Source organism: Salmo trutta, chromosome 12, assembly GCF_901001165.1.
Source record: "Salmo trutta chromosome 12, fSalTru1.1, whole genome shotgun sequence".
Lineage (NCBI taxonomy): Eukaryota > Metazoa > Chordata > Actinopteri > Salmoniformes > Salmonidae > Salmo > Salmo trutta.
The window spans coordinates 73,380,283-73,403,574 of NC_042968.1; the positions used below are offsets into that span (position 1 = coordinate 73,380,283).

The 23,292-nt window shown below is 46.4% G+C and overlaps 1 protein-coding gene, 1 long non-coding RNA gene and 1 other non-coding gene across 3 annotated transcripts; 2 read left to right on the plus strand and 1 right to left on the minus strand.

Moving 5' to 3' along the window:
* Positions 1–549: 549 nt before the first annotated feature.
* Positions 550–10,019, minus strand: LOC115204138 (general transcription factor 3C polypeptide 4). The gene is made up of 5 exons (XM_029769480.1): positions 9,695–10,019; positions 4,477–6,213; positions 4,224–4,354; positions 3,473–3,561; positions 550–3,097 (listed from the first exon to the last, which is right to left on the minus strand). Exons 1-5 carry the CDS (start codon positions 9,998–10,000, stop codon positions 3,033–3,035), a joined length of 2,328 nt encoding a protein of 775 aa, XP_029625340.1. The 5' UTR covers positions 10,001–10,019; the 3' UTR covers positions 550–3,032.
* Positions 9,350–9,422, plus strand: trnaa-ugc (transfer RNA alanine (anticodon UGC)). Its single transcript has one exon. It is a non-coding gene; the product is annotated as a tRNA-Ala (tRNA).
* Positions 10,020–10,724: 705 nt separating the features above from the next.
* LOC115202760 (uncharacterized) lies at positions 10,725–23,080 on the plus strand. Its single transcript, XR_003880049.1, has 3 exons — positions 10,725–10,774; positions 22,708–22,752; positions 22,984–23,080. It is a non-coding gene; the product is annotated as an uncharacterized LOC115202760 (long non-coding RNA).
* The last annotated feature ends 212 nt before the right edge of the window (positions 23,081–23,292 follow it).

A 23,292-nucleotide genomic window follows, 5' to 3' on the forward strand; every position in this document is an offset into this window, starting at 1 on the left:
AATGAGCTTAATTAATGTAGCAGTAAAACACAAGCCTCCCTGCTCATGCCCTTGTACTGCTACTTCTCAGTATTAGTTCCACTCCAGCGGCCCCATGCTCAAGAACAAGCAGCGTCTCTAATGATGGACATGTCCCCCTCCTCCTCTCCACACAGCCCCACCACTGGTCTCGGGTCACTGCCCCGGCCCCTCTGGGGACAGAGAGGAGGAGTCTACCCGTTAAAGGACCATGTTAAGTCTGCTTTAAAACAAACCCCCCCAGACTCACTTCATTAGCAGGGACAAGTTAGTTAGAGGATGTGCCTCAGTTTGGAGTAGTTTAAAACCTGAGGAGAGAAAAGTATTATCTCAGGGGTTGTGAGCGGAGTGAAGTCACTTCAGAAAAACATTTGTTCTCCCTAATGTTTCTTGTGTGTTTATTTTTGGAGTGCAGAGTTAGGGGACTGTCTGTTACCTACGTAAACAAACATTGTTTAGGGCAATATAATGACTATGGAAGATTCACTTTTTCCATATTAGACTAATTCAATGGAAAAATACTCAAAAGTGTACAAAGACTTAAAAAAGTTTATTTACACATCAGGAAAATATCATCCAATGAACTCTTAGTTACAGATAAGGGTCATAGAAAAGTCCTGATGACCCAATGAAATACGATAGAAACATGAAAGTTGTGAAACAGCACAGTGACAAGGACAAAAAGGATTTACAGCACTAGATAAGGGGACGAGTGAATGCTGTCATATTTGGGTACTATAGGGATCAGCATCTCTGGCTTTACAGCACTCCGGTAGTTGACATGAGATTGCCAAATAGGACTAAAGGACAGAAGATTGGGTAGTCCAGGTGAGACATTGCAATGGAAACCCTTTATCCAACGTCAGTCTTCCATTCTAAACTATGGCGTGAATGAGCCGACTACGCAAAACCAACAGTTATCGAAATGGCTCAAAACATGACAAAATACAGAGGTAAGAAATCAACGTGAACACAGAAACATGCAAAAACCAGATGGATTTGATCCCATAAGACTTTCCAGTGTAATAAAGCAGCTGCAGTGTAAATGGATGGAGAGATATTTGGGTTCTGTAAAATGCATCTGTATCAGAGGCTAGTGGGAGGAGCTATAGAACGATAGGCTCATTGTAATGGCTGGAATGGAATGAAAGGAACAGAGGTTCCATTTATTCCATTACAATGAACCTGTCCTCCTATAGCTCCTCCCACCAGCCTCCACTGAGTTCTGTATACATAAGAGCATAGGACATATCAAATTCTAACTAGATAAACAAAAGGAATAGTATATTAAATAAAAGCGTGAAAAGATGTTATGAAGGTTTTACGCGATCCAGCCACTGACATGAAGGCTATAAATATTGTATGCATAGAGAAGAATCCTCCTTTTGAAGTCTTGTGAGAGCTAAGACAGAGGAAGAAAGGGAGGGGAGACGGTAATTACTGGTGGAAATGCTCTTTGACAGATTATTCTATTAAAGTAGAAGGTTGTTCAACCAAACACAGCTAACCTCTAACAGCACTGGTCTCCACCTATCAACGACAAGAACATTCTCACCTGAAGAAACACTTCCCCTTGACAAACAAGACACTTACTGGGAGCCAATCACATGATGGAAAAACCTGTATGCTCCTTATAATGCAAGTTTGTCTACGAAAGAATGTATGCTCCGTATAACACTACAGAGTTGGTCTAAGAAAACATCCCCACTGGTCATTTTGAGCGAGAGAATATTGAATGGTAATAATTTGCAAAGTGCTAGTTTCTAATGAATGATTCAAAACCTGAAGACGTATTTTCAGTGTGGATTGCCAAAATACTGTGGTGTCACACATACTACCGCCATTTCGACCACAGAACACAGGCAAATTATCAAAATTTACTCAACTACTAATCTCTGAACATGTCTACTGATGACAATGGGCTGAGGATTCTGGGTAAAACTCTGTCTCTCTCATCAAGTTGAGAGCTGCGAGCCGGGCCGCTTCCTCATGCAGGGCTAGCCCCAGGGCAGCCTATCATCTCCAGTGACACCAGAGGGAGGGTGGAACCTCACCCCTCAGCCTGGCCAGGGCTGTGCATGGGGATGTAAGGGATGAGACGACAAGATGGAGAGCAGTGCTGTTACTAGCCCAGTCTCCTAGGTCCAACGCCATCTTTGATCACTGGCCACTGACCTCCGTGTCTCCGAGATATGGGGAAGGAGTGGGAGGGGGGGACCGGCGGGGAGAGCACATCAAGTACACATCCTTCCCAAAGTAAAAAAGGGTTAATTGTATTTAACAATATGCACTCTAACCCCCCCCCCCCCCTTGATTAGAACGAGCATCACATCTGCCTGCCGCCCGGCTCTGTTCCTCATTACTGTGGAATCTCATTACAATCAGCACCCATGGGAGACACAGCATCAGTTTTAAACACTTTCTATCCCTCTCTTCCTACCTCACACTCCTCTCTCTCTCTCTCTCTGTCTACAATATCGGAAGTCCTCATCTTAGAGACTTTTTTTTCTCCCACATGCAGCATGGAAATTGCTTTACACTGCCAATTAAAATAACATACATTTAGATTGTTTCCCCTCAGTCAGTGAGGATATGTATGTGTTGCTCTCTAATGGCAGAAATAGACCTAAAATAAGGCTGACACGCCAAGGCCCCCTCCCCTTGATTTTGCCTAACAGAAAAACACACGTCTTTGGAAACGCAGTAAAAAATGAGGAAAATAAGGAAGTTAACTTATGGGTCTGTAAACTCAAGAGAAAAGGTTAGATCCTTCTCCACACACTCAAACCTTCTCTCTTAATAAACCATATTCATATCAGTGGGTTTTCAAATGTATATTCAAAACCTTTATTTTTAAAAATTAAAAGGTTGTGGTATAATTAATTTAAACATATAAATAATGCTTGGCAATAAGTAACAAGTAACAATAAGGAAAATTGTCCATCTAGTCCAAGCAGGCGCACAAGTGTTGCAGGCAATGTAACCCTGGCACTCCACAAGCCTGTCCTGTAGTCCTAGAGGAGAGGAGAGTCGCAGAACGTACAAGGACCCTGCAGTATCCTCTTGATCCAGTCCGGGTCTGCAGTGAGGAGGGACACAGGGGAGGGGGCACACTAAATAATTAAGCTAACATTGAGTATTTTCTCAGATTCATCTGTTCAATCACAAATCGCCTGCTCCACTATTTGAGCAGTAAACAGACAACAGATTGATCACTCAGCAGTGTTAGGCTCATTTAAAAAACATATGCTGACAGTCAGACAACTAGTGAAAACGAAGCCTGAGAAAAATGTAAGTACATTCTCAAGTACTTTCTTATATTGTGTCAATGCTGTATAAGAAGATATGAGAGCAGGATGAGAGTGAGCTGCCAGATAATACCTGCCCTGGAGAGAGAAAGAGGACGGAGTGAGTGTCAGAGAGATAGAGAGATGGAAAGTGACTAGCTGCTTACCCTCAGGCACTGGCAGTCTGGCGATGCTATCCTGCAGCAGGCAGCGTCTGTACGCGAGTGTCTGGCACGCCTGGTAGGACAACACACACCTAAAAGAAATGGGCATACTTCAGATGAGCACTAACACTGTAGGAGGGATATCTCAATAGCGGTTTCCTCTCCTTGTCTCCTTCCCTTCATTTGCAATGACTGGGAGGGAAAAAAACAGAATAGGTGAACGCGAATTCCTGGTAGACATCCTTACTCAACACATCCCTAGGAGATGGGGAGAGGAAACCACTTTAGACTATTGAAATGTGCTGTGGGACAGAGGCTGCAGACTGTCCCAAACTGTCCACCAGGGGCAGCATATCCCATCCAACTACTGAGCGGGACGGTGGGATAGAGGAGGACAGGAGCAGTACACAGGTAAATATCAAAAGGTGCTTCTGTGATAACAGTCAAAAAAAGCATTTAGCTGCTGTGTGTGGAGTCACTCGTCAGTCTCAGCCCAGTGTCTGTGGACCTTTGGAGACTTCTCCTTCTGCTTAGTGTTGTTCACAATTCAGAGGCTTATGCGCCCTAGTTTATACAGTGGAAATCTCATAAAATGTGATACGGTGGCATTCATCAGTATGTGCAATTGACTAATGACTAATTATCAATTCTGAAAATAATATGGAAGGCCTAAGAATTAGAAACCCTGGATTTAGATGACAGGAATCAGGTGATTGGTGGTTGAAATATTGAAGAAAGGGTTGATGGTAATTACCTGAGCCACATATGTCCGTTGGAGCAGACAGCCTGCTTGCGGTCTGTGAAGGGCAGCACCTCCTTACACAGACTACAGTACTCAGGGAACGTCTGCTTGTTCATCTTCTTCTGGATGTGACCTATCAGGACCTGGGGGTGCAGAGAGCAAGACGTGTTGAATCATGCACAACAACAGGGTAAGCCGAATGTTCAAACAGTCGTCTCTATTGCTCAGGCTTATAGCTCTGGAATAGGACGAGAGAAGGGCTAACCTGGGCAGCCCTGTCCTCATACGTGGGGTCGCTGGTGAGGAAGTCACAGACACCGCGCGTGGGGATGCTGGTGTTCTCAGTGATCCAGGTGTGGAGGTACACCTCCCCCAGAACCCTCTTCATGTGCTCCCTGGTCAGGTGGGCCTCCACCGCCTCGATCCAAGCTATCACCTCCCCTGTCTGCTCCTCCAACGCCCGGGCCTCTGGGTCCTGCAGCTTTGACACCACCTCCTCTTCCCCTCCTCCACCCTCTCCCGCGACGCCCCCCTCCTCGTCCTTCACAAACACCTTGGAGTCCTCGTGTGTGGGGCGCCAGCGTGCCTCCACAGGGGCCTTCTGCAGGGATTGGTAGAGCACGCGCACCAGGAAGAGCTTTAACCTCCACAAGTAGGGGGAGCCTGTGTTGTGTACCTTGTCGTCCAACTCCTCCTGCAGCAGGGCCGGGATGCGTTTGTCTCTCAGCACCCTCCAGCGCACCAGGTCCAGCAGGTCAGTCTGTTTGAACAGGCTCTGGACCGGGGACTCCAGCAACTCTGCCGCCGCGTCATTGGGTGTCTTCAGGGTCACAAACTGGACTTGATAGGGCCTAGAGACCGGGTGCTGACCGTTGGTCATCCCCTCAGTACTGACCAGGGCCAGGTACGCCCCGTGGGGGCTGACTGCGATGCCGTGCATCCTCCGACCTGCCATACTCTCTGGCAGCACGATCTCCTCCTGCTTAAAGGCCACGGCCATGTCGGTAAAGATGGGCGTGAGCTTCTTGACCGTCCCGTCCATGGAACAGGTGTAGATGGAGCTGCCCTGGCGGCTGGCTGTCATGGAGACGATGGGGGTGGAGTGCAGGCCCGTGACGTGTGAGTTGTGCACGTTGAGGCCCGCCTTGGAGATGAGCAGCAGGCACCAGAAGAGGTAGGAGCCCCTGGCCGCCACCACCAGGCTACAGTTACAGTTCTGTTTGGGGTGGAACAGGGAGATACACTTGATGTTGTGTACAGGGATCTGGTCTGACTCCTGCCAGAGTACCACTGGCTGGCGCAGGGTGAAGTAGCCCTTCACCGCCTTCAAGTTGACGGGCAGGATCTTGACGGGCCCTAACTTGCTACCCACGATCAGGCCGCTCATCTTGCGCCCGCTGTGCTCGTACTCCCACCAGGCCAGCACGCTGGGGGACAACACCCCAGACTGGATGGTGTTACAGGACAACACAGAGTCCTTCCCCAGCATGGGCAGGCAGAACTGCCACACCACCAGGTCTCCGTTCTCCATCAGCACGGCCAGCAGCACCGTTCCCACGTCTTTACACTCGTTGTTGGTCTGGACGTGCTGCGTGGTGCACACACTGGACCACTCCATCCGTACAGGGGTCTGCATGCGGTAGCGCCTCTGAAGCTCAGCCAGGTCCAGGAGGTTAGCCTTGGGAGGCTGCCCACCCTGCACGGAGTAGCCTCTGCTCTCCAGGCTCTCTCCATACAGCTGGGTCAGGTCAGCCACCACAGTCCACTGTAGACGCTTGGTGCTGCTGTGGATGGTCAGCCGGAGGTCCAGGGTGAGGGAGGCTAGGAGGCACCGGCCATTGGTGTCACAGCCCAGGGGGGACCAGCTGGTGTACAGGATGCCCTTGTGGACGCCCACGGTGGGGTTGAGCACTCTGTCCAGCATGAAGGACTGGCTCATCGCTGGGTCACTGGAGCTGGAGAACTTGTCTTTGGCCCTCAACAGCTCTTCTGCTGGACCCACCTGGTGGACAAACAAATGTTAGTCATAAGTAATCTCATTTGATGGGGAGAAAATAAAAGCAACTTCTAGATAATATCTCAAATCCAAAACCTTTTGCATCAACATCAACCTAGATTGCTAGCTTACGTTAGCCTGTCCAATATATAGTATGTTCAGCAATGGGAAAAATTGTTAATTGAAGCCATCAGTCAAAAAGTAAACACATCAGGCAGATGCTAGATACTTTTGGTCATGTAGTGTATGTGGACACCTGCTCGTCGAATAGCTCACTCCAAAATCATTGGCATTAATATGGAGTTGGTCCCCCTTTGTTGCTACAACAGCTTCTGTATGGACCTCACTTTGTGCACGGGGGCATTGTCATGCTGAAGCATTGTCATGCTGAAAGGGCCATCCCCAAACTGTTGCCACAAAGTTGGAAGCACAGAAGTGTATACAATGTCATTCCATGCTGTAGCGTTAAGATGTCCCTTCACTGGAACTAAGGGGCCTAGTCCGAACCATGAAAAACAGCCCCAGACCATTATTCCTCCTCCACCAAACTTTATAGCTGGCACTATGCAGTCGGGCAGGTAGCGTTCTCCTGGCATCCGCCAAACCCAGATTCGTCGTCGGACTGCCAGATGGTGAAGCGCGATTCATCACTACAGAGAACACGTTTCCACTGCTTCAGAGTCCAATGGCGGTGAGCTTTACACCACTCCAGCCGACACTTGGCATTGCGCTTGGTGATCTTAGGCTTGTGTGCAGCTGCTCGGCTATGGAAACCCATTTCATGAAGCTCCTGACAGTTCTTGTGCCGACGTTGCTTCCAGATGCAGTTTGGAACTCGGTAATGAGTGTTGCAACCGATGACAAACTATTTTTACACACTACACGCTTCAGTACTCGGCAGTCTCGTTCTGTGAGCTTGTGTGACCTACCACTTCACGGCTGAGACGTTGTTGCTCCGAGATGTTTCCACTTCACAATAACAGCACTTACAGTTGACAGTTCTAGCAGGGCAGAAACTTGACGAAATGATTTGTAAAAACAACGGAAAGGTGACATCCTATGATGGTGCCACGTTGAAAGTCACTGAGCTCTTCAGTAACGCCATTCTACTGCCAATGTTTGTCTATGGAGATTGCATGGCTGTGTGTTTAATTTTAAACACCTGTCAGCAACTGGTGTGACTGAAATAGCAAAATCCACTAATTTTAAGGGGTGTCCACATACTTTTGTATATGTAGTGTGTATATTCCGACTCTGCCCCTGTGATAGAGATTCTATTGACTCCACGAACGGAGTGGAGAAGAGACTAGGCTTTGTGGAATCTAGCTCCAACTACATCGATTCGCATATGTTTGTCGTCTGTGTTTGTGCCTTTATTTGTTTGGTATTTTGACGATCACACTATTTAATGTACATCCCACCACCTACAGGATTTCCCAAATTATAGATAATATATATATATTTAAATAAACTAAATCAAACAATGTTCCTGTTAAAAAACATCTGATCCCTACACAGGCTCAAGGGGAACCTGGGAGGGCGGGTCTTCCGGCACCAGTACCCCTTGCAAGTCTTCAGATGTAAAATCCTTAAATCCCAAAAGCTTTTATGCCGCAGCCACAATAATGTCTAGTTTCTTAGACTTCTTTTAGACTTGTGCCGTACAGTTTACAAGTGTGTCCATGACCGCCACAAAATCCACATTTTTAACAAACAGGGTATCTTTTGACTGGCAGAAAACATTTACTACAGGCTGTGGTGGTGCGTCTACCATCTCTTCACTTGCATGACTTGTTATCTCAATTCTTTTAAAATTGCCTCCGCATAGGAGATTCGAGTGACCGCTCTCAATCTCCAACTCAATCTCCTTCACCCTTACTGGGCACTCCAGGAACTCAGGATCATGATCCCCACCACAATTGCAACACAGTCATCCTTCTACACACCGTTCTTCAGTATACTCTGTCCATCTGCACAGACTTGAACCATGGCCAAATCCTTTACAATTCTTACACAACAATGGTTTGGGGACGAAAGCTCTCTCTTTTATTTTATTTCATCTTTATTTAACTAGGCAAGTCAGTTAAGAACAAATTCTTACTTACAATGACGGCCTACCCCGGCTAAACCCTAACGACGCTGGGCCAATTGTGCGCCGCCCTATGGGACTCCCAATCACGACCGGTTGTGATACAGCCTGGAATCAAACCAGGGTCTGTAGTGATGCCTCTAGCACTGAGATGCAGTGCCTTAGACTGCTGTGCCAATCGGGAGCATAACCAAGCTTCACATGTGTAGGCATTTGCTCTTTATCAAAAAACAACAGGACCGACAGACTTTCTTATTTTTCTCCATTCACCCATCATGGTCAGACGGCGGGCACCAACCACACCGGGAATTCTCTTCAGGGATTTAACTGGAACATCCGTCGTCACCCCTGAGATGACTCCTTTGATGGGCGCTCTACTCTGAAGTTCAAAACACAAAACTTCTGTTGCTCGGATTATATTGAGGCTAAACTGCAATCTTCCTCTGTTCTTTAGAAATACAATTCATAAAAAATAAGACCACTCCTGGTCACTTTGACTCCACTTTCCCCAGCTCATACTTTCCCCACATATGCATCCTTACTCAACAAACGCATCCCAACAAGAAGCAATTCATTATCATTCATACACTTATCTTCCACGCCAATTTTAGACAATGTCCTTTTTGTTCCAGTTTTCGATACTACTGTTGTCCTTTCCGAACATTCGTCTTCACCAACTTTGCTCGACGCGCTGCTTGATTCCAACTCAGCATCCACTTCCTCCATCTTTTTCCTGAACTGAAACTGTAGTCCTCAGACATGGGCACAAGGTATTGACCTTGGGAAAATGGTTTTAGAAGTGGGGGGTTGGGCATGATATATTTTTAAAAAATTATACCGTTGGATAAACACTCCAAAATAACCCTAACCAACCACTCAGACCGTTGCCACATTTTGAATCACATTCCAATGATACAACTGGGGGGGGGGACAAAAATGCTATTTCAGAATGTGGAGGGGACATGTCCCCATCACCAGTGAAAGTTGCACCCCTTTTAGGAGATAGATTCCACAAAGCCTGGTCTCTGCTCCACTCCGTTAGAGAAGTCTCAGTCCCGTGTGGCTCAGTTGGTAGAGCATGGTGTTTGCAACGCCAGGGTCGTGGGTTCGATTCCCACGGGGGGACCAGTACGGAGAAGAAAAAAAAGTGTATTAAATGTATGCATTCACTACTGTAAGTCGCTCTGGATAAGAGCGTCTGCTAAATGACAAAACTGTAAAAATGTAAGTCATCAGAAACGTCATTCACCGACGAGTGGAGTTTAGTCCTCTACCCCTATGAATGAACTCAGCTGGAGACAGGTAAAAACAACTTCTATTTTTGTAATGCACGGTTTTGAGGTATGGAATGAACGCAAAGGCAAGCTTGCTAGCTAGCTACATGTGTGAAAGATTCACCTTCAGTTCACAGACTTGGTCCGGCACGGGAATGGAGGTCCGGTGCAGCACCAAGTCTTGCTTATTGCCGTGAACATCGCACACTACCTCCATCAAAGAAATACCACTCGTGCTAGAGGCCGAGATTCGGTGGTCCTCAGACCACGTGAGCGGCTCCAGGCCGCTGACCGGACTCAGTAGCTTTATCACCGGGTCCCTCTTCACGACTGGCCCGAGTGCTGCCCAGGGATCATTCTCCCGTTCGGCTTCGGTAAGTTGTCCTACCTCTACCCTATCCGGAGCGCGATTTGGGCTGCAAGCCGCCATTTTCCATGTGAAAAATAAAACAACGCGTCACCACAGAGTTCCTGAACCGTCACTACGGCGAGAAGGAGGGACATCTCATACCAATAGGAAAAAGATCCGCAAAGCTTCGGTGTAGAGATCACTCATGTGTTATGCCTAAATTAAGGTAGAGATAGCTAGATAACATCAGCAAGTTTGATATCCAGCCATGAGTATGTATCTATCTTCATTTAGTCAACGAGTTTGGAATATGTTTTATGGTAGAATATGAACTATTACAATGTATCATAATACAACACAGTGATAAAGGTTGAGATAACAGCATGACTGTCTCTGCATGGTATTTGGTATTTATTAGATCCCCGTTAGAAAAATAAATATATTTTTTTATTACCCTACCAACTAACCCTATACTCATTAAAACTCACCACCTTATTCCATTACTAACAATATCTGATTCTACCCCCAACAGCCTGAGAGGAATTTGGCCGTTTTTATTAGGATCCCTATTAGCGAACGCCGTAACGTTAGCTAATCTTCCTGGAGTCCAACACTAATTAATAAGACATTACAAACAATTACAAATTAAGACTTTACAAACATTTAACAAGTAGACAATACAGACAATTAAAATACCTGACAGGAAACACATTTAACATTCAGTTGATGGTTTCTATTTCCTGTCTAGTCATATGGTCTATCGCATTAGATGTTATTTTTTTCTTCTTCTTGAAGGTGGATTTCACGACTGCCCCGAGTGCTGCCCAGGGATCATTCTCTGAGAAATATGGATTGGTAAAGAGTTCCATTCACCTATGACTATATAAAACTGTAGATTTAAGGCGATTTGGCCTTGGCTTGGGTTGACTTAGATGCTCTGAATTTACCTGTCTGGTTTGGTGGTTATGTTAGTATGTACTAACTGGCCTGAAAAATATTGTGGTTTTTTGAAAGATATAACATTCCATAAGAAAATCAGAAGACTGGATAGTAATTTGTTTTCAACGTGAAGCCATTCGAAATTCTGATGCATTAGGATAATATTCATATGGATAGAGCAATGAAGAGCTAATCTGACAGCCCTGTTTTGAGCGATTTTGAGCTTTTTTAAATATATTTCTTTGCTGTAGATGACCATATAACTGGACAGTACTCTAAGTGTGATAGGACCATGGATTGACCATATAACTGGACAGTACTCTAAGTGTGATAGGACCAGGGATTGACCATATAACTGGACAGTACTCTAAGTGTGATAGGACCAGGGATTGACCATATAACTGGACAGTACTCTAAGTGTGATAGGACCAGGGATTGACCATATAACTGGACAGTACTCTAAGTGTGATAGGACCATGGATTGACCATATAACTGGACAGTACTTTAAGTGTGATAGGACCAGGGATTGACCATATAACTGGACAGTACTCTAAGTGTGATAGGACCATGGATTGACCATATAACTGGACAGTACTCTAAGTGTGATAGGACCATTGATTGAATCACCTGATTCAGAGTGCTAGATGTTACATACTCTGAACATTTTCTTGCAATAGCAATTCCCTTACCCAACTTAATTAATCAAATCAAATGAATTTGTCACATGTGCCGAATACAAGAGGTGTAGACCTTACAGTGAAATGCTTACTTACAAGCCCTTAACCAACACTGCAATTTTAAGAAAATACCACACAAAAAATGAAAGATAAGAATAACAAATAACAATATGATCTATGTGTTCTGACCATGATACAGCTGCGTCCAACATGATGCCTAGCAGTTTGGTTTTGTTCACTTGCTCTACATGTATTCTATTCATCAACAAATTCAATTGGGTATCATCAGCAAGCAAAATGGGGCGGCAGGTAGCCTAGTGGTTAGAACGTTGGACTAGGTTGTAAGATCTAATCCCAAAGCTGACAAGGTACAAATCTGTCGTTCTGCCCCTGAACAAGGCAGTTAACCCACTGTTCCTAGGCCGTCATTGAAAATAAGAATTTGTTCTTAACTGACTTGCCTAGTTAAATAAAGGTAAAATAAAATATATATATATATCTTGAAACAAATACAATACATTTAGTTTTAGAAATGTTCAACACCAATTTGTTCATATTAGTTCACTACTCCGTACATCTGTCAGCTCATTACATTCTGATGCTGCGCTATACATTGTAGAGTCATCAGCATTTACCTTCATAACTGAAGGTAAATCATTAGTGAAGATAGAGTAGGGAAGTGGGCTTAGGCAGTTTCCTTGAGGAACACCAACGTGTATATCTTTACTGTTTGAAAAGCTGCCATTAAAGAACACTTTTTGCCTTCTCCTGGACATATAGCTTTCCATCCACAATAGAGCTGCAGACTTAAAACCATAACATTTGAGTTTACCTAGTAACAGTTCATGATCAATCACATCAAAAGCAGCACTGAAGAGACACTACCACTCAACACACCCTGTAACTCTTCTGAAGTCAAATCTCATATCCCCAAGTACTTCTCTGCAGCTGCCACCACAACATCTATTTTCTGTGACTTGCGTACCGTCTCTGCACTACAGTTGATAACCAACGCTAAGAAGCCAACCTTACTGAAAAATACTGGATATCCCTCATTGGCCTATCCCTCTGTTCTGGCACAGATCTACTATTCACAGGGATCCTCTCAGAATCATTCACCCTTGATCCACCCTCCTACTTTCTTCACTGCGTCAGAATACGACATCTTCTGCACTACTTTGACCCTGGCCTCCTCAACCTGCCTCTCTGACCCTGGCCACCTCAACCTGCCTTTCTGACCCTGGCCACCTCAACCTGCCTCTCTGACCCTGGCCACCTCAACCTGCCTCTCTGACCCTGGCCTCCTCAACCTGCCTCTCTGACCCTGGCCACCTCAACCTGCCTCTGACCCTGGCCACCTCAACCTGCCTCTCTGACCCTGGCCACCTCAACCTGCCTCTCTGACCCTGGCCTCCTCAACCTGCCTCTCTGACCCTGGCCTCCTCAACCTGCCTCTCTGACCCTGGCCACCTCAACCTGCCTCTGACCCTGGCCACCTCAACCTGCCTCTCTCACCGGACACCTCAACCTGCCTCTCTGACCCTGGCCACCTCAACCTGCCTCTCTGACCCTGGCCACCTCAACCTGCCTCTCTCACCGGACAACTCCAATCCCCAGCAACATGGGCAACTCTACAGTTGACACACACAACGTTTTCCACCAAAACTACACATTCCTCTGTTCCATGTCTTCCTGCACACTTCCCACACCTTGGAATCTCCCTCCTACACACTGCTGCAACATGCCCATAAACATGACACCTGTAACACTGCAGTGGATTCGGCACAAAACTCTAACAGCATAACTCGTATATCTTACCATTACTTTGTCAGGTAAAGACCCTGAATCAAAGCTCAAAAGAACAGACTGTGTCACCTCTGTTTCACCACACTACTGTAGAAATGTGCAATATCACTTGCAAAGATAAAACACTGGGCCCAATGGCATGCATTATAGTGACATACTCTTAATAAATAATGAGTTATTCCTTACCTGACAAGCGAGACATCAGTCATTTAATCTGCCTAGTGGGCGTTGCGAAGGCAGTGGTGGTTCTAGACCATTTCAACTGGGGGGCCAAGCTGGGGCCAGTTGTACTGTTAGAGGGGCCAGTTACATTAGACGTTATTGTTGTCATATCATTTTCTTCACTGCATTGCAGGCATTAGCAGGCAAAAGACCATGTTCATAATTATCATCTTTGCCACTGTCTAATAACGGATGTAAAAAATGAACGATAGCAAAAATTTGTTATGTAAAAATGATTTCATACTCCACATTTAGGGGGGCCACAAGGGGGTCCAAAATTGTTGTCACAGGGGCACTTTCCCTCCCTCCCTGCCCCCCCCCCCCCCCCCCCCCAGAACCTCTAGTGTGCGAAGAACACCTAGTGGGATCATTAATTGTGAAAATATGAAAACTATCCTGTACTCTGCTGTAGATGTGGACTCTGGTTCATGTCTCTCTGAGACCACTCAGTATGTGTTGTGAGATGAGACACTGAACGCTCCTGGACAGGGCAAAGGGCAAACTGCTGTGGTCTCCTGAAGTGCAGAGCGCTACAGAGACAGACAGTGATTTGTTGCAGCCCTACAGTACAGTAAAACAGTAAAACATCTCTCATCAGAGCCACAGCCTGACTCTCACTGAGGTGACAGTGGGATTTCACCAGGCACAGTTATTTGTCACAAAACAAATTGTTACAAATCTGTGAGACAAATATAGAATAGCGCACCGACCGTGTCTTAATCTCAAATTTTCTGTCTTTTGTTTCGATAATCGAAATGAATAAATAAATGCACAGACCTTGGTATGTTTCATTCGTAATGAAGCGTGTAGCATATGAATATTGCAGACACCTGCTGTGTGTTTTTGGTGGGTTTTGACTTGGGATGATCCCAGCTAGGGATGTATGTGAATGTCGGATTAAACATTCATCGAAAGCTGTCACATTAACTCACTTCACTTTCTGTCATCACATGTGATGGTCCAGATGGGACAAAGCCCTCATCCTTCCTTCATTTATTGTTTGAATGTGAGTTTATTCCAAAGACTATATGGTATTCATTTACTGTATATGTTATATATATAGTGTGAGGCTTAAGGTTACGGATATGGATGGGGTCAGCAAGGGTCAATTCACTCCATTGACAATTTCCACTTGCTGTAATTTTATCCTGTCGTTTTTACGTTTAAGCCCCCCAAACCCTCAGTAGACTGCAATCCCTTGTTATGTGCTTGTGTACAGCATCAGTGGAGGTGGTTGCCTGTATGTTGTAGGAACCCCACAGTGATGTTTTGATGCATGGTTCATCATACGTGTTTTAATCATTCAGTCTCACAGACATCTCCCAGGGGGGAGCTGCTGCAGCGCATTACCAGCTACACACAGTCACGGCTATAATCATCATGACGATAATGAAATGTATTTAGAGCACATCAGCGTGGGTCATTCGGCTCAGGAGACTGAGGAGATGTTAGTTAGTGGGACGGCAGCCGTGAGGCGGCTCGATCGGGTGCTCAGGACCCTGCCGGTATCCCAGTGGAGACTGGCACATCGGAGATTAGCGGTCATAGCGGTGGGCTTTGCTCACCTTGAGTGCCGTCAACTGTGAAAGCCTTACCTGACAGGTGTTACTCTCAATCAGTGCTCCTCTGCCCCCCATGCTGTCCTTGGGGGGGAAGTTGGGGACCAGGCGAGCCCCCCCATCCTTTCCCTGACGTCTACCATGGTAGATAGGCCACTGAAACACATTGGGAGACCCTTGGTACCTACTGTAAATCCCCTTTCAATGAGAAGTCAATGATTTCTCATCTGTGGGAACCAGAACCACAACACTCAGTCTGGTTATTTGGAGTTGTTAAGTCACCCCTAAAAAGGGCAAGGTGACACAGTGTCAGGATTTGTTGTAGGCCTATTTTACCTGTGAGCCTGGTTGGTTGTCCTGTAATATCCTGTTAGAGTATGTGTTTGTTTGAATGAGTGCGTCAAATGTGAAAAACCTTAATGATAAAGTTGTTGGCTGTAACAATATTTTGTCTGATATGCATGACTTCTCTCATTCAGCCAGCAGGTTTCATATTCCCTTACCTTACACCTAGAAACAACGTACACCTAGAAACTTTACAGTTAGCCATGGATTAGGCCTAGTTGCAGTTGATATTTCTGTCGTTTGGGAGTGTATCTTTGAAACATACAGAACCAGTCAAAAGTTTGGACACACCTACTCATTCAAGGGTTTTTCTTTATTTGACTATTTTCTACATTGTAGAAAAGTAGTGACGACATCAAAACGATCAAATAACACATATGGAATCATGTAGTAACCCAAAAAGTGTTAAAAGCAGCCAACAAGTGCTCAGCATATGTGGGAACTCCTTCAAGACTGTTGGAAAAGCATACCTCACGAAGCTGGTTGAGAGAATGCCAAGAGTGTGCAAAGCTGTCATCAAGGCAAAGGGTGGCTACTTTGACGAATCTCAAATATAAAATATATTTTGATTTGTTTAACACTTTTTGAGTTACTTCATGATTGCATATGTGTTATTTTATAGTGTTGATGTCTTCACTATTATTCTACAATGTAGAAAACAGTAAAAATAAAGAAAAACCCTTGAATGAGTAGGTGTGTCCAAACCTTTGACTGGTACTGTAGATAACTATAGACGTTTGATGATGAGTTATATATCCTCTGTAAGAGCTATTATTGTGTGGTGTGTTTGTATCTCTCACTGGGAACTGTAGCTTATTAAAGGAAACATGAAAATTGATTGGAAAAGTAGTTCCTGGGAGACTAACGAGCTATTCTGTATATCCACAGTGATAATGGCTGAATTATTCATTGTGTCTAATGATTAATTAAAAAAGGCCTCAGGTCCTGTGGCAGGTACAGGCTGCTGAGGCACACACTGGTATTCCCAGACGATGTGCTAAACATCTCTCTCTCCTCTCTGTCTCCCCTTCTCTTTCTTTCTCTCTCTCTCTCTCTCTCCTTCTCTCCCTCTCTCTCTGTTCTCCCTCTTGGTTCTCTACCCCTCATGCCTTCCTTCAGTGACTGCAGACCTAAATTCAAATCATTGCACCCTTACTGCAAAACATGAGTCATTTTAATTGCAATAATCTACTTAATCGTCTCACTTTTAATCCTCTGTCTATTATAATTCCTTTATAGCTTCCAAGTAAATTAACACTGTTAACTCCAATCATTTTTCTTCCATGCTGGACAGCATGAATTTGGGCGAGAGTCTTTATTGTCATTTTTATCACATCTCTGACTGCACACATTGTTCAGTTTCTTTTTTGTCTGTCCAATAATCCTATCTCAATTGTGTCCCAGTGTTTTCAGAGACTGGTGGCTTGTTGTTGGTTGCTGACAGGGCCAGGTGTGACGTGGCTGTGGCTGTGACTGTCCTGTTGCATTTCCCCTGCCCTGGTCTTGGCAGCTGGTGGTAGGCAGGCCTTGCCCAGTGGCTATGCAAGGGGAGGGCCAGGAGGGCCGGGGTCCAGGCCTCTGTTTGGGCCCTGCTAATGGAATGGGACTGGACCGCCCATATGGCACTTGTGGGAACACTGGGGCTCTGGAGGTTGGCACACAGAGCCACCAGTCTCCCGTTAGATATTGAACAGGACAAGGTCAGACCCGTGGGCTCGCCCATTACCCGCCCAGCATTATGGATCCGTTTGGTGATGGAGAGTAGAGATAACAAAGATAGAGGCCTGTGCATGCCTACTCTAAGGAAACTCTGAAGAAGTCAATATACTCGTACAGGAGCTGCTACAAGCACAATTAAAGGACAGATGTCATCATTTGTTTGCCATTTTTGTAATGTGTTCACTGACCATGGGCGAGTGAGTAGTTGGAGGTCAAGGAAAAGTTGGTCTGCCAGGATCCATGAGAGGCTAACCTAATGTACAGACTAGAGAACAGCCAGGCCCTGTGATGGGAAGGCAATGAGATGGACAGGGGGAGAGCAGTACCCCACCACCATCCCAGTCTGGCACGGGCCCTTTCTGGCTCTGATCTGTGCAGCATAGGACTAGGCCGGGCTGGGGGGAGGAAAGCCACATGGGATGGGAGGAAAGAGGAAGGAGGGAGGGTGTGTGTGACGGGGCTGCAGTACAGTCAGAATGACTGCCCCGATCTAATGCTTACCCTCTAGATTACCTTTGTGCTCCTTACAGTACCACACATGCAGTCGAAACAGATCTAAAATGATCTCTTCAGGGTGACACCTGCAATTTGTAACACAGACCTAAAACAGAGAACTAGAAGAGGTAATTCATATGAAGTCAGCAGAAGCATACAGCTTGACCCAATCCTTCCCTTGTTTCCTCCTAATATACCATTCAAAAGTGAGGCCAGACTTTTAAACAGGTCACTCACTGAACTCTTCTCCTCCTCCTCCTGCACCACCCACCTCCCTGGAACTGAAACAAAAGCCACCGCCACCTCCCCATCTCCCGCTTTTCCGTTTTATTGGTGACAGCTGCCGCGAAACAAACTCGGGGAGAGAGAGAAATGATGTGTCAGTGGAAGGTCCTTTAGCCCGCACTGCTAATCTGTCACACGCCGTTTGTTTTTTACCGTTCCTCACTGCTCGCTCACTGACTGGCCGGCAGCGCGCACGCCGCCGTAATGGCGACAGATGCTGACCCGCAGAAGTGTGAATCTTGCCGATTTCTCCCTGCTGTCAACCTGTAAATTACAGCTATCGGGAGTAATTAGACCCAATAAAAGCCTTCCAAGGTTCACCCCCCTAGCCCTGCCACACACACACACCCGACACACCACACCACACACATACACCGTTGGCCTGACAGTGACCTGAGAGTGAGGGATTATGGGATGGACTGTGGGCACTGACCAGTCACTCCATGACACACCATGTGTCACTCCTCTGATTTTTCTAGACATTTGTCTGGCAAAATGGTTAGGAAGGTCAATGCCCTTGTATAAATAGTAGCCAACAGTGTTTACGATACAATCATTCCAAAAGATTTGAAAGATTGTGCTTAAAACCTAGTACTGTACTTTAAGTCGATGTTGAAATGATGAAGTTCCGTGGACCTTGTAAGTAGCCTCTTAGCAGGGATCTTCAGTAGAACTCTGTCTGGTATTCGAGTGCCTTACTACCAGTAATAGCAGACCTTCTGACAACAAAAAAGTTTTACCTAACCTTGCAGAGGTGAATCTGACTTGGTCTACAGTTTGGACCTCTACCAACACTGTGCTTGTTGATCTGAGTGAGGCCTGTATACACAGATCAGTCCATGGACAGTGACTGTTCCTCTCAGGGCCATCCTGTCAGACTGTAGTTCCCAGTGCCCTCTCCTTGCCCTCGCATCCATGTACAAGCCGGCTGCACCACAGTTCCCACCACTACCAAGCATGCTCTTAAAAGCAGGGGCGCTGCCCCTTTAAGTAACTCACCTAATATGAAAAGTCACACAGCCAGGTCTTGTCATCCTCTCCCTGCCTCTCTGTCCTCCTTCTCCTCTTCCCCCTCCTCCCTTCGCTATCCCTCAGCGCCCACTTCCTGACCATCAGAGCCAATCGCTTTCCAGCCTCACCTCCTCCGCTACCAATGCCGAGCGGCAATCTGTCACCCGGGCACGGGGGGATGCCACCCCGCCGGCCGCCTTCCGTACACTGCAGTAATGGCTTCTGGCAGCCCCAGAAAGATAAGTAACCGGCAGAAAAACGACAGAGCAAGAGGGAGGGAAAGGGAGGGATGGTTAAGGGGTAGTTAGTTGAAGACCCACTCTCACTTTCAAACTGTCCCCTCCTCCTCTGCCATTATTCGACTCGACCCCCCCCCCCCCCCCCCCCCCGCCTCACCCTGCTTTGGCCCAGTCGCTTTGCGCGATACTTCAGTGAATAAATGAGTCGTTTTAATCCGACTGACAAGCTGGCATTCCCCAGCCCTGGCCTCCATCTGTACTGGCGGCCAGCACAGCAGCAGGCCCCAGGCAGCCCGGTGTGCCAATCCAACACACAGCTTATCCTGGCTGTAGCTTCAGGGACAGAAGGGTTAGAGCTCCATGCGGCAGCTACACTCTCCACCAAAGAGCTATTTATATAAGAAAGGGATTAGCCGCTGCAAGCTTTGATGGACTGGAAAATAGAAATACATTTAGAGCTGTTTACTCATTGTCTCCTGCAAAGCTTCTGTTATCGTTACAGTAAAGATACTGTAAAAGTCAAGGTTATATTTAAAAAAAGGAAGCATATACATTCAAAAGGCTGTTTGTCTGATGTATTGCACAAGGTCACAAATTCATTGTGGTATGTAAATGTCCTAATAATATGTCAGTGATGCATGCGACTTTATTAAATGTGAAAATCCTTATCAGGACATAGTCTTAGGCAAGTCCACCGATGCGAACTGTGGCAATCACGGAGAGTTTAATATAATTTTTTGTTGTTGTTAACCCCGCCATTATGGATTTGGCTAATCAACTGATATATTAGAGATGATCATATATTATGATATTTATATAATGCCTCAACCCCGGATTCCATGTTAATTTTGCCCTGTCATCTTTGGCACAGCTTCGGACCAAATGTACCATCATTCCCTCCATCCTTCATTTTCCTAAAAACCCAGAGAGAAGGGAAAAAAACTGGCCATAGGAGGTGCTAAACCCTCTGTTCCATTTCCTCTCTCCTCACACACTGCTCTATTCCCACCATGGGACCTCTCTCTCTCTTTCCCTCTGCCATGTGTCACATCGAGAATCGTTGGGAAGAGACCGATAGCATTTGAGTGCCCAATTAAGCGCAGGAGCTTAGCTCGCCACCCTCCCGCGGCCCGTTCAGGCACTTCACAGGTGAGAGGTGTGCCATCTCCACTCAGAGGCGTCGCTGCAGCCTCCCCCTCACACTCCTGCCCCCTCACTCCTCTTTGCTGACTTCCCGTTGTCTGTTTTCCCCATTCTCTCTCTTCCCTGTTTAAAGCTCCCCCATAGATTTGATTGCAGCTTATCCCTGGAACTGGAGGTTGTGACTGTTTGATCCATGGCCGCTGAAGCCTGTGCCAGTGATACACGAGAGATACTCTGACAGTTTTTTGCTGCCTTTGGTGAAAGATTTAGCACTGTTGCCTTATATTAGCCTGGTAAATACATAAAGTAAATATTGTTTGTAAGCAAGGTCAACATGTACTCATTATCACTAGGATTCAATAATAGCTTGATTTAAGAGAAAATTACAAGGCTGATTTCATTAAACAGCGAGGAACGTTTGAAGTATAAAAGGAGTAGTTAATTCCCTTTACAGTGGCATCCAACCAAAGTCCTTAGAATGAAGGAACACTATAGTGGTTTATTTAGGTTAGCTAGACCGTGACAGCTGGGCAGCATTGAACGCCAACCAAATTGACTTAAATCACACTTTTGAAAGTATAGTTTGTGTAAGTAAGTTAATATCTCAGAATGGTGTTTCGTGTATTATTGAACACCAGGGCAGAGACAGTGTAAAGGGACGGCAAATGTTTTGAATGTGGATTGGAGGGGTGGAGGGGACTGGGGCTGGGCAGGGTTTGGCATCTCCCAGTGGTCACAGAGGAGCATGGGCCCTGTTAAGGACTTTGTGAACGATACCCGCCTCTCGAGCCATTCCATATTAACCAAGTGCTTTGTAAGTGTGCCATCATTACTATTCATCACAAATAAATACTTTAGCACAGAGCTTAGCGTCCCGCTGTTTTACAGTTATCCATTATTTCTGTCGACCGGCTGTCTGGTCTGGTCTGGTCTGGCCCCTTCCCTCTCGCGGCTTGCTGCCTCCTCTGTCACTGTTCGTTCCCATGCCCTTCAGCCCAGTGGCCAAGCTTCCCTCCCTGCCCAGTGGCCAAGCTTCCCTCCCTGCCCAGTGGCCAAGCTTCCCTCCCTGCCCAGTGGCCAACATTCTCTGCCTTCACCTGAGCTCTAGTCCCCACAGGACAAGGGGGCCAATGGCCTGCCCTGCCTGCCCTGCTGTCTGCATGCTCACCAGATATTGTCCTTCGTTATCCCTGTTTCAGTCTGCTTTCTCTCTGCTTTCTCTCTATCTGTCCTTCTCAGTCTATTTCATTTCCCCCATTATCTTTCTACTATTTCTCCCTCACTCTCTCACACACACTTAACATGTGATCACAGGACACTGGGGAAAGATTCCACCGAACCCCGTCCTCTGTTAGCGCCGGTGTTGTTTTGGAAGGTGATCCGTCTCTTTCTCCTGCCATCCGCTGGTATGTTTCAGCGATGCGCGGCGTGTGTGCTGGCGTGGACTGAGCCTGGGCCAGTGTGTTCCGGAACTGATGAATTGCAGGCGAGATGCGGGGCGGCAGCCGGCGAGGAGCGGCGGCGAGCGGCCGTCATGCAGCATCAGCGTCTGCCTGTGTGATGGGGGAAATCGGAGAGACAGCGCTGACAACTTAATTTAACACAGAGCTGGGGGAAGCCAGAGTGCCACTGTGCTCTGGATAATTGATAACTCTGTCATATTGCCACCACACCACACCTGATTAGAGAGAGGGACAGGATGGACAACATTAATGCAAAAAGTTGCTCCTGACCAATACACTCCCACTGCATTACAGATAGATTTCAGGATATTTGTGTACCTCTGTGTGTAATATGCATGCCAATTGTGTCCTATGTGCTTGCAAGTGCATGTGCAAGTGCTCATAAGCACTATGTGTGTACATGAATAGGCCTATGTGCTTATGTGCCATGTTCCTGTCTTTCTGAATGTGTGTGCTTGCATTCGGGTTGTGAGACGTCCGCACAGTATATACAATACTAACCATCTTCGCTCTCTGGCAGCTGTCTGGCGCTCCAGGATCCTGTCACCCCTCACTGAGCCTTTGTGGGCCTCTGAGGAGAGAGACAGCTTCCTGGTTCCCCCTGACGTCCCAGGCTGGAGACCCTGTTGTGCTGGAAACTGGTTGACTGCTAATGTCTATTAATTACACATAGACACTCTAATATCGGCATCTGGCTGCTCCATGCTCCTTGCAGTGATGCTGATACTGTGTGGTAACACCTTGTAGATGCAACAGTGTAATAGCATGGGTTGTGATGTAGCCCTGCTACTATATGGCTACAGTATTACCTAATAAATACTAATGAGAACATGCAATTAAGTGAAATGGAATGAAATTGTATTATTCAATCTGTTCTTCTACAGTGGACCAGACCATGTCCTCTCTCAGGTCAAGGAAAAGGAGACCAGGTAAGAGTAACAGCATGTAAACACAAATACCTCTTGGGTGCTGATACTATTGACATTGAGCTAATAATAATACCTAGAGGTCCATCCTCCCAGACCAACCCTCTCCTCATGGCCATAACAGAACACAGCAGTTCCCTACCCTGCACTACACACCAAAATAAATGAGCAGTTGACCACAAAGTGTCAGCCAGTCATAATCCCCTTTTAATTTTCTTTTGGGGCCTGAGCCAGGCCTCTCCTTCATCCCTCCAACCTGGTTACTGGCTGATGACAGAATGGCCTGAGTGACAGAGGAGGGCTGTGGGGGTCTTTACCAGGATTCAAGGGAAGGGAATACAATAACCAGGCAAGTCCGTCTCAGCCCTCACACAGCCACCACTCTGTTGTCTTGCACTTGAGGGGGATTTATGTCCCCACACACATGCGCACGCACACGTTCACACACACATCCATGCGCACGCACGCGTACTCTCATGAACACACACGTTCACACAGTCGCACAAACACACACAGGAACACCCAAATGTGCATGCTCACACA

What these genes read in the sequence shown, in the direction of transcription:
- LOC115204138 (XM_029769480.1), bottom strand. Translation starts at nt 10,000, where the DNA reads ATGGCGGCTTGCAGCCCAAATCGCGCTCCGGATAGGGTAGAGGTAGGA. An exon ending in ACCAAGTCTGTGAACTGAAG is followed by an intron (nt 6,214 to 9,694) that starts GTGAATCTTTCA and finishes TTTGTCCACCAG; the next exon opens with GTGGGTCCAGCAGAAGAGCT. An exon ending in ATGAGGACAGGGCTGCCCAG is followed by an intron (nt 4,355 to 4,476) that starts GTTAGCCCTTCT and finishes CTGCACCCCCAG; the next exon opens with GTCCTGATAGGTCACATCCA.